This window comes from Dysidea avara, chromosome 13 (assembly GCF_963678975.1).
Source record: "Dysidea avara chromosome 13, odDysAvar1.4, whole genome shotgun sequence".
NCBI classification, from domain to species: Eukaryota; Metazoa; Porifera; class Demospongiae; order Dictyoceratida; family Dysideidae; genus Dysidea; species Dysidea avara.
Genome location: NC_089284.1, coordinates 3,041,229 through 3,057,872, shown reverse-complemented (window position 1 = coordinate 3,057,872; position 16,644 = coordinate 3,041,229). Strand labels below are relative to the sequence as shown.

Genomic DNA, 16,644 nt, shown 5'->3' with positions numbered 1-16,644 from the left:
GTAAAAGGCTTAAACTGTTGGGAGAATAATAGCGGGCTGACTGGACAGGTACAAGGTACAAGAAAACACATGTAACAGTAGAAGATAACATAGAAACAACACACTTAGCAACCAATTGCTTAGCAACTGGCGCACCTGTAGGCGCATGCGTAGTTTTGCTCACTAATGGCGATATTTTTCTAAACAAAAAATCAGGGCTGTCAAACAAATTGTTAACATTTAGTACTAACAAATGACTAGTTAGGCTTCTTGTCTAGGTCCTGATGGAGTGGTTTGTAAGAAATTATGTTTCTGGTGCTTGTGATATGAATTTAAAAAATAATTTTGTGACCACAGTGTCTTGTTTTAGGCCATTTTGTTGCCATATTTCAGCAACTAGACACATTATTCACAAATCCTCTCGTCAGTCCCTCACAATATTATTGATGCTCTTCAAACCTTAGAACTGTTAATAAGTTCTCATGGTTCTTCATTGGTCTGATTTTTGGTTCATAGTTTTCACTAATCAGTTGACATGGGACAGCTCATGTTTCCATAACAATATCTAAGTTCCATGTCAATTAATGAGAAGTTAAGAATGCATAAATGTTTGGTAACATTGGAATAGGAAAAATCAAAGCCCAAAATCATGAAAAATGATTTATAGTGTACATGTGGGTTTGCGGTATCCCGTAACCTTAAGGTGTATATCTTTTAGTTGTTCAGATGTCACAGGATTTCCATTTAGAAATCTTACATGCCTTAGCTAAATTCTACTTGTTTGGACCAAAAATTGACTATCACCATCCTTGTTTTGGTGTGCTGTTTGCATGCATACAAAATAAATTGTTTCACGACCAACTGAAAGATTTTTTATCACATGCATGATCAAAGTGTTAAGTTTTGCTCATGAGTTTGCATTCTGAAACCATTACTCAAGTACAATATAGTAGTTGTCTTGGTAATGCCTGTTTTGCCATAGCTACATGTGCATATAGAATCAATTGATTGGATTTCTTTCCAACAAGGTTGCAAATATGAAATATCAGTAGACAATATGAAGCATACATACAATAAACATCCAATGAACACAGTCTGGGGATTTGCATGGGGGCATGCCTCCAGAAAAATTTCAGGTCATAAGCACTCCAAGGTATTGTACATGTGTTGGTAGGGGTAAACTAAATGTGACTGCATGTTCTACTAGGATGGTTAGCTGTTCTATTAGAGATCTGAGCCTTTGCAAATGAATTTTAATTTCCTGAATATTCATGACCAGTTTCTGAAAACCTCATGCAGAAATCCCTAAGATCCACCCCTGTGTTGGGCACACTGTTGACATCTAGCAATGTATAAATTAAATTGAAAATAATGCCTGGATTGCTTTTGTGCCATGGGGGTCAGTAGCAATACCCAACATTTGAACAATTATAGGAAGATCATTGATTCTCACAGTTAATGTATATATTTCACAGTCGTACAGGATGGGCATCTGCTTTCTATGCATGGAGGTCAGCACAAAAAGCATTAAACTGTTCTGCTTTTTGCTACACATGGAACTTCATCCTCGTGGTGAATTAAATAAAAATATACATTTCTATAAGGCCAATGAAACTTGATTAGCAGTTTCGCGTCATCGCCCGCATGCTTTTGATACACCCGCATGGAATTTCATTATTGGTATTTCAGATCAAAATACTCTAATAGAACAGTCACTTTTACTCTAATAGAGCAATCAGCTATACTCTAATGGAAAAATCACTTGTTATAGATTAGTAACGTACTTTAACTATTTAATGCAAGAGTAATCAGTGTAGATCTCACTGTTTTTTGGCAGAAATCTTCATGTTTGGATATGTGTTGTGCTTTTGGAAAAATAATGAATAATGAATAATAACCGCCCGCCCGCATCAAATTTTCAAAAATCTGAGCGAGAAACTGGTAATCAAGTTTCATTGGCCTAAGTATGCAGCATAAATGCATAATAGTGATATGACAAGTCATCACCTTCTGTAGTTAATGCAGCTAGACTCTGCTTAGGAGAAAACAAAGGGATAAACTCCTATGCTATATGCTGACAGGCAAAATATTTTATGCGTAACTGCAATGGTAGATAAAAATGTAGGATTTTACAAATCAAGGTTCAAGTACAGTATTAGCTGCGATGCATGGTCACCATGCAATTATTTCCCTGACAGTTATTGTAGAAAAGAAGACTAAGCAATCATGATAAGCAGTATACCAGAGCCTGGCTATGTGATATGATACCTGCAATCCAGCAAATATTGTAGCATTCTTAATTAGAAACTTCAACCTTCAATGGATTTATTATATATTTATTACTATTATTAGAGCTTTACAGTGGCCAGCACTGAAGGTTGACAGCAACATGAGCTGCAGTCTTTGGATTACCTAACCTAACAAACAAGAACTACAGACTTAAACATTATACTTAACCTACAGTAGCTAACAGAACAAGATGAAACAGAAAATGGAACAAAGAAAGGAAAGAAATCCATCCAACCCCAGAATTCAAACTGCAGGCCACCCAATGTATAATTAGGCGCCACATCCAGGAAGGACGAATTTTCTTCCTTTAAACCATTTATTATTATTAGAGCTTTACAGTGGCCAGTGGCCAAAAACATTCAAATAAGTCTTCACTATTAGCCTAAATTCTTTACCATGCACCATTACTATGAAACTTTGTAGTTGTAGGCAATGATTACACATAAATGTTGTTGCAGAGCACAAATATAATTGTTCCATGTAGAATTTTATCCAAGATATTTGGCACATTGGTGAGATATATAGCTGTGCATGCATGTGCTGAAATTACAAAGAGATTTGATTGTAATTACAGTTTATACACTGGTCACAATCATTTTTCACTATGCAGTATATGTGACCCAGTCTGAGAAAACCGGGCTTATCGCCTATTTAAAAGTATCGAGAAATGCCGGTTTTAAGTATTTAGTGTGTTGTAATTTGCCAATGGTTGAAGCTATGTGTACCAAATTTTCACACGTTTTACCCCAATTCTTTACCTTCCAGAGCATCCACTGTGCAAGTAGCCAACAACTAAGTTTCCCGCCATTTTAGATAGTTTTAAAACCGAGGTTGACTGTATCAGGCGAGCTGCAAATTGGGTGGGGCCCTGGAAGGCGGGCAAGATGGTGTTCAAAAATTGAAAGGGAAGGCCAAGGGATGAATTAGGCCAAGTTTTGGGCCATTTAGGTCTCAAAACTGGCTAAAATGAAAAGAAATTCACAGCAGAGGTGCTTATTCAACACCACAGAGCTGTACAGCCACATACAGTCATCCCCAGGCTGACCAGAGCTCCATTAAGGCCCCACACCACACGTACGGATCGCCACTGGGCTTGGGAAAAGCAGCCAGCAAAACCAGACCACTCAAGTCTAGCTGATTTTGATTGTGGAATTAGATGGTGTTCAAAAATTGAAAGGGAAGGCCAAGGGATGCAAGTTTTGGGCCATTTAGGTCTCAAAACTGGCTAAAATAAAAAGAAATTCACAGCAGAGGTGCTTATTCAACACCACAGAGCTGTACAGCCACATACAGTCATCCCCAGGCTGACCAGAGCTCCATTAAGGCCCCACACCACACGTACGGATCGCCACTGGGCTTGGGAAAAGCAGCCAGCAAAACCAGACCACTCAAGTCTAGCTGATTTTGATTGTGGAATTAAATAGTTTATTCATGTAGCTTTGTGTCCTGGGTGAAAAATCGAATCTGCTGACATGGGCGATAAGACCGACTTTCTCAGACTGGGTCACATATAGCTTTAGTGAATTCCAAAGGATACATTGATGTTGACTTTTCTTTCCCACATTCAAAAAGATCATCCTGCAAGTATAACTTTGACCATCACTCATCAATTCTCAGAAGAGCTTATTACGTATAGTTCTTTCCCTTGCTCTTTTCAGCTATATCCATTGTTTATGTGTCTGATACAATTATTACATGACTTTTCTGGTTAGCACATAGTTAAATTTCTTAATGGGCCACAAGAATTTCTCCTAATTCTTTCTCCCTTTTGCCTCCTAAGCTTGCACCTCAAAGCAAGGTAATCAATATCTTTTGATGTACATGCATGCTTGAGGAGAGTGTGGAGAATAACACTGCCTAGAGCTGTTTGTAGTGGATTATTAAATGTTTGTGTAAAAGTAAAAAATGGTTGTGGTCCTATATAGGTGTGCATGTAGAAAGGCAGTGTGACAATGTACTAATATTTCTGTTAAAGCAGATGTGACTGATAACAGTAATGTCCGACTGCTCTAATATAGTACCACACGTGAAATGTAGAAAATCAGTATTAATTATACAGATTGATATTATTTTACAATATAATATCATTTCAAATACTCTAGATTATGTTAAAGTTTTAAATGACTGCATAAAATCTGAGACAACACATATTTCCAGAGCTTGAATGGTTTCACAGTATGCATAATAGAATAGGGTTGCTAAGCATCAAAATGTGGCCACAACTAGCAAAACTTGTGAGTTCAGTAATTTTGATAGGATCTGCCTTAGCCATTACCAGTATGATGTAAGGTTTCTATGCACCTTTTCTGTAGCTATCATCTTCACTTGTTTCAATGAAATAGGACACTTACCTGTAATCATCAGACAATGTGAAGAGGAAATCAACTAACTCCTTCTCATCATCAGTCTCATGATCAACTCCAGATAGATACTCTCTACGCTAAAACTACAGTTGAGATTTCTTCTATCAACGTTTTGTCAGACTGCCACATCCAATTCAATCCAGGAGAGAGATATGGCATCTCATGTTGATAGAAGAAACCTTAACCGTAGTTATTAGTACTGTATAACGTAGCAACTATAGACTCTACGCTAATAACTACGGTAGAGGTTTCTTCTATCAACCTTTTGTCACACTGTCATATCCAATCCAGGAGAGATATGGCATCTCTGAGACACTGGCATTAGTTCGCAGACTGTTGTGCCATAGATACTATCTACGGCGCAACAGTCTGCAAACTAATGTTATGTCACCTGTACCATTAGATAATTTTGCAACTATATGATTTAAGGTTACGGTATATTTAAAAATACGTGGGCGGAACAAATTACAGAACCTGCTCTAAACCAAGCAAGGGATGAATAATTTCACCAACTGTGTAATACAACTATTTGTACTTGTTTGTTTATACTGCAGAACAACAACTGTTCTTGGGTATATGGTCCACGATACAGGTCTGTATCCAGACTTTTGTCTGGGTAGGTTCTTTTAGAAGAAAAGTGGACCTTTTAATATGAAATGATTCAGATTATATTATGGTGTGGGCTTGCATGCTGAAACTAGGGGGGTCTGAGGGCATGCCCCCCCCCCCCCCCCAGGAAATTTTTTGAAAATAGATACTAAAAGGTTGAATTTAGTGGAATTTCAGTCAATAAAAATAACAACTTTTAAGGTAAGCTGAAGACCAACTGTATGGATGATATCTGGAAAAATATCTCTACTACTACTGTAATTATACCATCTACACATGCATGTGTCTAAATATAGTATATTGGAATGTCACAGTGAATAATAAGATTGAGCACTTTGCCATGATCAACAGGGGCAGTGGAGCAGAACAAAGGGTGTCTTAAACAATGAAATTTACACATTGCATGGAGTTGAAGCATGGATGCTATTCGTGGGCTCTGCATGGAGGGGCTTGTCCACCAAAATCTTATATTTTAATGAAAGCTCGGTTTAGACAATCTACATGTAAATTAAGTAGCTTTTAAAAGAAAATGTAATTGTGACTGTTCTATTACAGTGATTGTTCTATTAGAGTGGTTGACTGCTCTATTAGAGTATCTCGATTTTGTATTGCATTTAATACAAGCACTGAATGAGTTACTTGGAGCACTTAATTTAGCTTATTAGTGGTATCTAGTAAACTGTAGCTAATGGACTTTTGCTCCTGAAAATTTGGACTTGTATACTAAAATTGTGGACCTTTTTGGTTAAATTATGGACCTTTTCACTGAAATTATGGACTTTTTTCCAAGAGGGCGGTTCTTCAGACCCCCCCTGGCTACGGCCCTTCGATAGAGCGATGTTTTTCAAAAACGCGCTGCCAAAAACCAGACCAACAGATTACTGAATCCCTATAATTTCAACACAAGTAACTAAGCAACTAAAATATCTAGGTCCTGTGGAAGCGATATTTTAAGTTACTGTTTGTGAAGATATTTTTAGTAGTTTCTTTGAGTGAAACAAGCTCTTTGAAGGCTTGTATCTCTGTCACTGGGAAGAAATACGCCAAAAACGCTTCCACAGGACCTAATAAATTTAATGTACAGTATCACCATGCTCATAGAGCCTACAGCTTTTGCTCTATTTGGCAGTGGAAAAACATTGTAGTGACAGCTGGAGCTGAGTGATGCACAGGCTGGCTTACCTGTCTTGCTACAACAACTTGTAGTGTTCCACCTGCCTCAAACTACACTGTAGCAACATAAAAACATTATATATGAAGGGCTTCGTGTTCACTTTAAACCTTTCACGCTGCTAGGCTCAGTAGACTGTTTTATGGCCTTCTCAAAAAGTATCGATAGGCATTGAATGATTGCCTGTGACTATACCGTATCCTTAAACAGTACCACTTGGCTTGTACTGACAAGTTTGTCATATGGCTAGCATTTGTGATGGTGATAATGAGTCTTATGGTGTGGACAGCCTGTAGATTAGAACTGCGAAAAAAGCTTAACAACCTATGCTAGTTATTTTGTGATACTGGTTTATTATAGTGCGAGTGAGACTTGACACTCCATTCAGGCTATCTGAACAGAGTGTGAGGTCTCACACTATAATAAAACCAGTAACACATGTTTCCTTGTTGCCATGGTATCATGAACACTATATGCTATATATGTGACCTAATTTTAGAAAATCATCGATATCCGCACAATTTTCATAATCATTTTATTTGTTCTTTGTTTTCTACTGGGACAGAGGAATGGACTAGCTAAGTTTCAGCTTCATAAGTTAAGTAGCATTGGAAATACAGCACTAGACAGCCAGACAAGCAAATAAATAGATATGTACAGCAGCTATCGAGAAAAGAATCTACAGGCGCTTACATAAACCATCATAACTTACTGATACAACGACGCACAAAATTGGATCTTGGCTCATTGTGTTCGCCATGAATTTGTGCATCCACCAAGGTATAGTATTTTCCCCAGGCATGCTTCTGTGTTCGCGAAGGAAGGCAAGTTAACTGAAAAATGATCGTCAGTAAATTCTTTCGTCACCACAACGTAAACAAACGTCTGTAACTTTGAAATTTTTTTGTGTATAGAGATGAAACAAAGATTTTTGTACTCCCTATGAACAGGCGAACACGATGATGCCCAGGATTTATCGATTGGAGGCTTAATTCGCTCACCAGTAAGGCAATAAAAACTTGCATAATTTTTTTCTGGAGCTTGCATTTTTTACCGATACTTTTAAATGCGTTTTATTACAAAAGTACTATTGTGCATATATCGATGGTTTTCCAAACTTCGGTCACATATAGTGCACATGACAGATGCATCAGTTTAGTCATAGATACACAGTACACTTTACAGTACAGCTACTGTACAATCATGAGTTGAAATAACTGTGTAACTGATTAAAAAATGAGTGCCTATGTGCTAAGCAGTCCAGACCTTACTTAAAGTAATTTCTAGGAATTGCACAAGGCACCATGACAGAAAAAGAGTGGTTTAGCTATGCAAGGCCATAGGTGATTCTATAAGGGTACCTGCTGAAAAATAAGTATTGGGGAAAAGTTTCAATATAGATTGGTATTGTCATTTATCATGTTTTTAATATTAAATTTTTAGGCTGTTTTCAAAAAAAATCCTGCAGTTCTGGGGGTTGTACCCCCTAGACCCTGAAATTCTACTTTATATTACAGCCATACAACAATATATAGTCATGCTGTGCCCTACTTGGCCCCCGTAGGTCAGGTCTAGAATCTTCATTATGCAATACTATAGCCACTGTGACTTACATCGATTATCGGAACCCTTGATTATCTAAACAGTATAAGTAACTGCTCTATTAAAGTATTTTGGCAATTAGGTGAACGTTCTATTAGAGTATAGTTGAACAGAACTCTGTCTATAAATGATTGGGCTTCATTTATCCAAACAAATTCACTTATCTGAACACTTACGATTGAACTGACCACAAAGGTGTTTGGAAAATGGAGGTCCTGGTCCTAATGTATAAAGTATGGAATGTATAAACCTTGTAAAAGTATGTATAAAATTCTACTAAAAGTTGCCTAACATGACAATTTTGCGAATTTGGTGAATGCTCTATTAGTCAGTGAATACAGTCATTATGGATTTTGGTACTATACAGAGCATTTCAAGAATACTTTTAAGCAGAAACACTTAGCACAGTGCTATATACACCGTAGGGACTAATAAACTTCCTTTAATAATGAATCACATTATAGAAGTCAAACATGTCACCAGTAGCGGTGTGAATATAGTTTACAATTGTAAGATTTCATTAGCTAGATAAACAGCCATCTAACCACTCAATACGTCAAAGCAAAAAAAGTGATTGTAAGTATATAACTGCTGCTGATACGAGCACAATTATTTTGAGTTACTCTAATAAAGCAGTCACCCATTTATAGATTTATTTTTGAAACAGCGCACAGCAATCCTTCAAAGAATAACTATAGGCTTTGACATTAGCAGTACTATATGGGCTAATGAATTCTTTGGAACTATGAATCTTGTTTAAGATAATAGTGGCGACACTTATAACCATATGAATATAATTTGCACTTGTATGGATTTCATTAGTTAGATAAGCTACTGGTTGATCAATAAAGCTGTCTGCACACATCAATTAGCTCTCAGTACAACTATATGTGATTTATGACAAAGCAATTTTAAAACCCTCTAATAGAGCAGTCTTTCGTTGTAAAGTATTAAATAGTTGGTAATGTGGGTCCCTTATATAGTGCAGGACATCATAACTTACCAAAAAGTAGTGTACTGTGTTTGTGGTGTCATAACTTCATGTCTATTTCATTGAAATTTGGACAGGTGGAACATGTAACCATTGTGGTTATACAAATGGAAGTTGAAGCCATACCATGCAATGTGAACTATTCGTGCACTGAGTAGGTGTAATAACTGGTTAAAATCACATACTTCACTTTTTCTCCATGTAGGTATAAGCCACAAAGCTGAATCTTGGTGGGAAAGGAGTACAGTGATAGCTCAGGGGCGGATCCAGGGGGGGGGGGGGCTTCCCCCTTCATATTTAGGCTTTACTTGATCAATATGCTGAGTGTTATAATGAAATTTTGTCTTAGCATAATTATATGATCACTAATAATACAAATACTCATAAAACCACCTTATAAACATCTTTCCAAAGTATTATCAGTGGATTTATGCTAAAGTTTATGCAACAAGGACCCGGATCAGCATTGGAGGTGTACAAGATCGAGATACTCTAATAGAGCAGTCAACTAACTACTCTAATAGAACATTCACTGGAAACATGTAGTTGGTTCTGTTATGGAATTTTTCCAAATCTGCCTGCACCCATACATACAACGAAGTGCATTGGTCTGTTTAAAGGGCTTTATTCATCTACTTGTGTATATGTAGTTAATATGTATGGCAATACTTAATTCAAGTACACAATTTCCATTGAAAATGCTCTCAGATTCAATCTTGTATTGTTCAAATTTCAAAATTTTCCACCTTCAACATTATTAGTCTAACATGCACCTATCCAGTGTTGTGCAATTGTGAGAGGGTGCATCATGTACTTGGTTGTCTGCACCTACCCAAACTTTTCCATTAGCAAAATGCTTCGGAGAGCCATACCTATAATCTAAAGGCACGCAGTATATAAAATATCTACAGGCAGAAAATATTATGAATTTTATGTGAAAATGTCTCCAAATTGCAGTATTTTAGCATCTATTTTTCAAAATTTTCCTGGGGGGGTATGCCCCCAGACCCCCCTAGTTCCCAAGAGATTAGTACCTTGAGTTAGCCCCCCCCTTTTATAAATCCTAGATCCGCCCCTGTAGCTCTAACTTTGTATGAGACAAATTTATGATATCTTTTATTTCCATGTTGTTGTGAATAAAAGGGAAACACATAAGCACATAAGTCACTTTTTCTCAACCAGACAGCCATTAATGCTGATGAAATTTGGTGCACACACAGATTGTATACAAGACAGATAAAAAAAAAATTAGTCAAGAGTTATAGCTTTTAGAACCAGCCTTAACCTTTAAAGCCATACAAAATGTTTTGAGGAATGCGTACTAGTACCAAGCTATATGGCCAAATCATTTGACTTGCCTAACTCCATTGGCCTAAAACTAGATATCAAAAGAAAGTTTGTTTATAGGGATAATAGGGGAAGACTAAATAATCACTGTAACAACAGAGGCTTACTTGTTATAAAGCGATGAAGAACAGTGACTGGTTTTGTTGCAATGCCACATTCCATGCTTCGTCTGCCACGTTAATTAGCATTTGTATCACATGAGCTATTTATGGCCTTATTCGCCATTGATGGCGAATCAGCCAGCAGTTGTTTGGAGTGAATACGATCAACTGGGAACAAGTTATGGATCATTTTCTAAAGGTATGTAATGAATTTGCATGCTTATGAACTAAAATTTGTTTTCACGGCGTGTTTTGGTTCTCATGCTTTTGTTGTAGGGCAAATCCCTAGGTGTCACTTTAATCCTTATTACACCACAAGTAAAATGACATTGATTGCGTAGCCATAGCATAAACACTTTGAAGCTTACAGTGCTTTATTTATAACATGTGTAGTGGTCCATCAAATTATATAGCACGTCATGTTTTTGGTAAGTTATGATGTCCCGCACTATAATCATAACCCAGTCTGTTTTCCTTACCACATTCCCAAAGGTTAATAGTTCCTGTTTGTGAATGAATAGTCTATGAAATCTCATAATAGTTGTATTAATATGTGAAAATACAATTAAGGCCTAAACAAAACTATAAGTTAGGCAAAAATTAAAATTGCTAAAAATTAAACTACTATTCATGAAAGGAATAGCTATGTTTCATTAATGTCATCTCATGTAATTTAACAGAGGACTATACTAACCAGTAGTTCCAGTATGAATCTTTTTGGGAGTAGGAACCAAAAAATTCTAATCAGTAAACACTATGACAGAGAATAGGTTAATTGCATGTCTGGCCGTGCCTATAGAGCATGTGACCTGCAGAGTTAAAATAAGCTAGATCCAAAGCATGTCTAATTAGAGGGTCTGGGAGCATGACTGTTTGTGGCAGCACTGGACAACTGTGGTGTTTATTTAATCACCAAAATCAAGCAAATTTTTCAAAATTTTCCTGTGGAGGTAGACTTATTCTATAGGCGTCCCAGGATATTGCCATTATCTTTGGAGTCTCAAATAATGCATAGTTAAAGTATCTGCATAATCCTGGGATACTCTGACATACATGTAGGATTATCCTGGAATACTCAGTGACAGGGGACCCCCTTGGTGAACTATCATTTGATTTTGTCATAATTTCAATAACAGAACAGCAATGTATGCACATTTTATTAGCAAATAGAATTGCACAAATGTATAGCTTAGCTATAGCAAATAGTTATACATACATTATTGTAAGGTTGAACCTGTTTACAACCTCAGGAGGTCAAGTATCCAGGAAACTGGTGTTCTGTGTACAGTACTCAGCCAGTGTAGTGGAAACATGGACATTGCTTTTGAGTGACTCTATCTTTCACACAGACATAATATTAATAAAACTATTATGGGATGTCATGGACTACTCATTCACAAACAGGAACTATGGAATGTGGTTAGGAAAAAAAGTTATTCAATATAGTAAAGTGATGAGTTTTAATTTTGTGGACTGTTAAAATTATAGCTGTTCGTGCAGGGTGAGTTCATGGTGGCTGAAACCATTTTATACATCCTAAGGAATCACTATACCAAATTTGGTACTTTAATCTGCTGTGTTACAATTTTGGTAAAATTTTGCGATAACAGACCCTACTAATTCTTTAAGTACCGTATATATAGAGGGAAATTTTGGCAGGGAAAAAACTTTGGTGAATTTAGTGATTTGCTACAAGTCTGCCAAAGTTTAATCTGCCAATTACTCAGATTAGCATCTTTATAGCTAAACATTGAGCTTGAATTTGCCTAAGTTTATTCACCAAGCTTGTTATTCGCCAAAGTTTATCCCCGCCAAAGTTTCCCTCTATATGGTATTAAGAAAATAGTGGCTCAAAGGTGACAGGTTTCATCATAAAGAGGGTGGGTGGAAGAAAACCACTGGGTAATTAAAAAGACAAAAGCTATATAGTTGCACTTTACACTATTGGGAAAAGGAAGTTGAATATTTTATATCAAGATATTCTAATAGAACATTCATCAGTTACTAACTTTCAACTGTGTATTGTCATAGATTATAGACACACACAGGATTGGAAACTTGCGGCTCATCTTCACCTACAGCCAGGTTGGAATAAGAGAAATAATTCTTTGACTTGGGTGAATGGTAGATCATAACAACTATTACATGAATTACAGCCTTGCAGTAGTCTCCGTTGCTGAGTAATTGGTACCACAAAATCCTTGATGTTCGACACTGGATGCCGTCTTAGGCCATAGCTTGTAGCCCACTACACGAAGAAGCATTTCACATTGATTTGGGTACGTAATATACATCTAACAACTTATAAATCTGCAGAGCTTGTTCATTTTTGCTAGGCACTACGAGTAAACAATACCCCAGCATGTAGGTTAGGATTGTCTGCGAGCCTAAAATTCTGCTTCATAGAAAATTCTTTCAAAAAATCAACAGAATTGCTTGATAAGGTGTTTGTATTACCTGACAGGCTTATTTAATACAATAATAGAACTTTTCCACAACAAGACTTACCTTGAGGATGGATTTGAAACGATTTTGTGATATCATGTGACATGTTTCCAATCCCGTGTGTGTGTGTGTGTGTGTGTGTACGCGTGCGTGTCTATAATCTATGGTATTGTGAAGATATTAACTGCCTTATTTCAGTTTAGTGAGCACACACCACCATACTAGGAAACTGCCAACATATTTATTAATCACTATAAGAAGAGATAAAGTACAACTGGCTCCATCATCTGTTGCATGGTTACTTTTTTAAATCAGACACATGTCACTTGGTTTACAGAAAACACTGGAAAACTCAAATCATAGGGATAACCTATGGAACTCACATCACTCGTGGAACTCACATTATTCAGAGAAGTTGAAGAATTCATAGAACTAGCATGACTTAAAGAACTCACATTAACCAGAAAGCTCATGTCACTCAGCGAGTTTACACCAGTCAGAGAGCTCACTTCGCAACTCACTTCACTCAGAGAGCTCATTTTGCAACTCACTTCACTCAGGGAGCTCACTTCACTCAGGGAGCTCACTTCACTCAGGGAGCTCACTTCACTCAGGGAGCTCACTTCACTCAGGGAGCTCACTTCACTCAGGGAGCTCACTTCACTCAGGGAGCTCACTTCACTCAGGGAGCTCACTTCACTCAGGGAGCTCACTTCACTCAGGGAGCTCACTTCACTCAGGGAGCTCACTTCACTCAGGGAGCTCACTTCACTCAGGGAGCTCACTTCACTCAGGGAGCTCACTTCACTCAGGGAGCTCACTTCACTCAGGGAGCTCACTTCACTCAGAGAGCTCACTTCACAAAGAGAACTCACTTTGCTCAGAGAACTCATTTTGCTTAGAGAACTCACTTCACTCAGAGAGCTCACTTCACAAAGAGAACTCACTTTGCTCAGGGAGCTCACTTCACTCAGTGAGCTCACTTCACAAAGAGAACTCACTTTGCTCAGGAAGCTCACTTCACTCAGTGAGTTCACTTCACAGAGAGAATTCACTTTGTTCAGACAATTCACTGTGCTCAGTGAGCTCACTTCACAGAGAGAACTCACTTTGCTCAGACAGCTCACTTCGCTCAGTGAGTTCACTTCACAAAGAGAGCTGACATTACTCAGACAGCTCACATCACTTAGAGAACTCACTTCAATCAGAGAACTCAGGTCACTTACAGAACTTATATCACTTAAAGAGCTTGAATTACTCAGTGATCTTGGATCGCTCAAATAATATAAACCACTTGAATCCACACCTCTAAACACATTTGCATCATTCAGATCAAACGTTTCAGTAGAACTTGTTTCTGAGTCCTGCAATATAAAATATTATGTCATGCAGGTGTAAAGTTTTCATGTATAGCTACCTTGTCTGTGTCATCTTCTTCACTTGTTTCCATAATAGTGGACAGCATTGAAATGGAAAACTTACCTGTAATCATCAAGCAATGTGAAGAGCTCATCACAGTCACGTCCTTCTCGTCATCAGTCTCATGATCAACTCCGATGGGATTTGATGACAAACTTTCCATTCCTTCTTTGGTGTTTATTTCTTCTCCAAATATGTTGCTGGTTACTCCCAATTCGTCCCGCTCCTCCACCGTTCTGTGGGTGCTCCCTTCTACTACTTCCGGAATAAGGCTCCTTAGTAGTGTCTCGGCGACGCTCCACATCTCCCTCCTGGATCGGATGTGACGAAACGTTGATAGAAGAAACCTGACTATGCGCTGGGCAACAGCCAGTGTAGTATTAAGTCGCTTTACCAATACTCGTAACAGTCTGCGAACAAACGCCATGTCACTTGTACAGTAACTAAACAGACGCGTCTGTCACGTGCACTATATAGCGTTCGTGATACCATGGCAACAAGGAAGCTTGTGTAGATTAGAATTGAAAAAAGCTTAACAATCTATGCTAGTTATTTTACGTTACTATATTATAGTGTAAGTGAGACCTGACACTATTCATGGGCGCACGTTTCCTTGTTGCTATGGTATCACGAATGCTATATAGTGCACGTGACAGACGCGTCTGTTTAGTTACTGTACAAGCATAGATATACGACTCCTAGGCTAATATTAAGAGTCGTATATCTATGGTACAGGTGATATGGCGTTAGTTCGCAGACCGTTACGAGTATTGCAAACACAGAATCAATGCTAGAAGATGTTAGAGCTTTTAAAGACCTGTTCTTCCAGAGTGATCCCTACAAAAGACCTGTTGAAAATAACTGGAATAATTTCAAAGATATGATTTTTGAAATGACGAACAGGCACGTTCCATCAAGAATGGTCAAGAATCGCAAAGAAGCTCCATGGCTAAATCGAGAAATTAAACGTAAGATATCTAAAAGGCGTAGATTGTACAACAAAGCTAAGGCTACACAAAATGAAAACGACTGGAAAGCGTACAGGAAGCTAAGGAACGAAGTTAACAGTTTAGTTGATAAAGCTCATAACAATTACTGTAAATACCTATTTGACGACTCCCACTGCAACAACAGAAAACGATTTTGGTCATTAATCAAGAACTTAAAGAAAGACCATCCAAACGTTACCACCTTAGAAAGTAATGACTCCCTGCTTACTTCTTCTGTTGACATTGCTAATGCATTTAATGATCAGTTCTACACTTTTTTTACTGACGAAGATAACGAAACTCCAAATCTGGACATTCCTACGTATCCCATTTGTGACCACATTATATTTTCAACCGAAGGAATTGAAAACTTACTTCAACAATTGGATACTAGCAAGGCTCCAGGTCCTGATGGGATTCCTACGCAAATACTGAAATTATGCAGAGCTGAAATTGCACCTATACTCCAGGTAATTTTTACTCAATCTTTTACCACCAACAATCTTCCAACTGACTGGCTAACAGCAAATGTTGTCCCTGTACATAAGAAAGGCAACCGAAACTCAGCTAATAATTATCGACCAATTTCTCTTACCTCTACCTGTTGCAAGGTAATGGAACATATTGTTTTTCACTCAATTATGAATCATGTAGACCAAAATAATATCCTCAATAATTGCCAACACGGTTTTAGGCCTAAGTACTCATGTCAATCCCAACTAGTAATGCTAACAGAGGAAATCTTAAAGGTAATGGACCAACAGAAACAAATAGATCTAATTTTATTAGATTTCTCAAAAGCTTTTGACTCAGTTCCTCATAAACGATTATTACAGAAACTATCACACTATGGAATACAAGGAGACCTTCATCAATGGATTAAGGCTTGGCTAACACAACGCAAACAAAGAGTAGTGCTAAATAATGTAACTTCCAGGTTTGTTCCAGTAAAGTCAGGTGTCCCACAAGGCACTGTACTTGGGCCATTAATGTTCCTACTTTACATCAATGACATATCTACAAATATCAACTCCTCGATTCGTCTCTTTGCCGATGACTGTATTATTTACAGAATTATTGATTCAGAAGAAGACAATAGTATCCTACAACAAGATCTAAATAAAGTCTTCCACTGGGCTAAAACTTGGCAAATGAAACTAAATGTTGAAAAGTGTGTTTTTCTACGTTGTTCAAGAAGCAAAACTCCCATGCTCACCACCTACAGCATTGACAATAAAGCTCTGGAACTGAAGAGTCAGCATCCATATCTAGGGGTCATATTCCACCAATCAATGTCTTGGTCCCACCACATCGATCATCTTTGCGGCAAAGCAACTAA

The 16,644-nt window shown here is 37.6% G+C and overlaps 2 protein-coding genes across 2 annotated transcripts; one reads left to right on the top strand and one right to left on the bottom strand.

The window, feature by feature from the left end:
- Positions 1 to 10,528: 10,528 nt before the first annotated feature.
- LOC136243393 (uncharacterized) lies at positions 10,529 to 14,743 on the bottom strand. The gene is made up of 3 exons (XM_066034907.1): positions 14,315 to 14,743; positions 13,353 to 14,261; positions 10,529 to 10,645 (listed from the first exon to the last, which is right to left on the bottom strand). The coding sequence occupies exons 1-3, from the start codon at positions 14,741 to 14,743 to the stop codon at positions 10,529 to 10,531; spliced, it is 1,455 nt and encodes a 484-aa protein (XP_065890979.1).
- A 360-nt stretch (positions 14,744 to 15,103) lies between these two features.
- Positions 15,104 to 16,644, top strand: LOC136243392 (uncharacterized). Its single transcript, XM_066034906.1, has 3 exons — positions 15,104 to 15,775; positions 16,142 to 16,476; positions 16,545 to 16,644. The coding sequence occupies exons 1-3, from the start codon at positions 15,104 to 15,106 to the stop codon at positions 16,642 to 16,644; spliced, it is 1,107 nt and encodes a 368-aa protein (XP_065890978.1).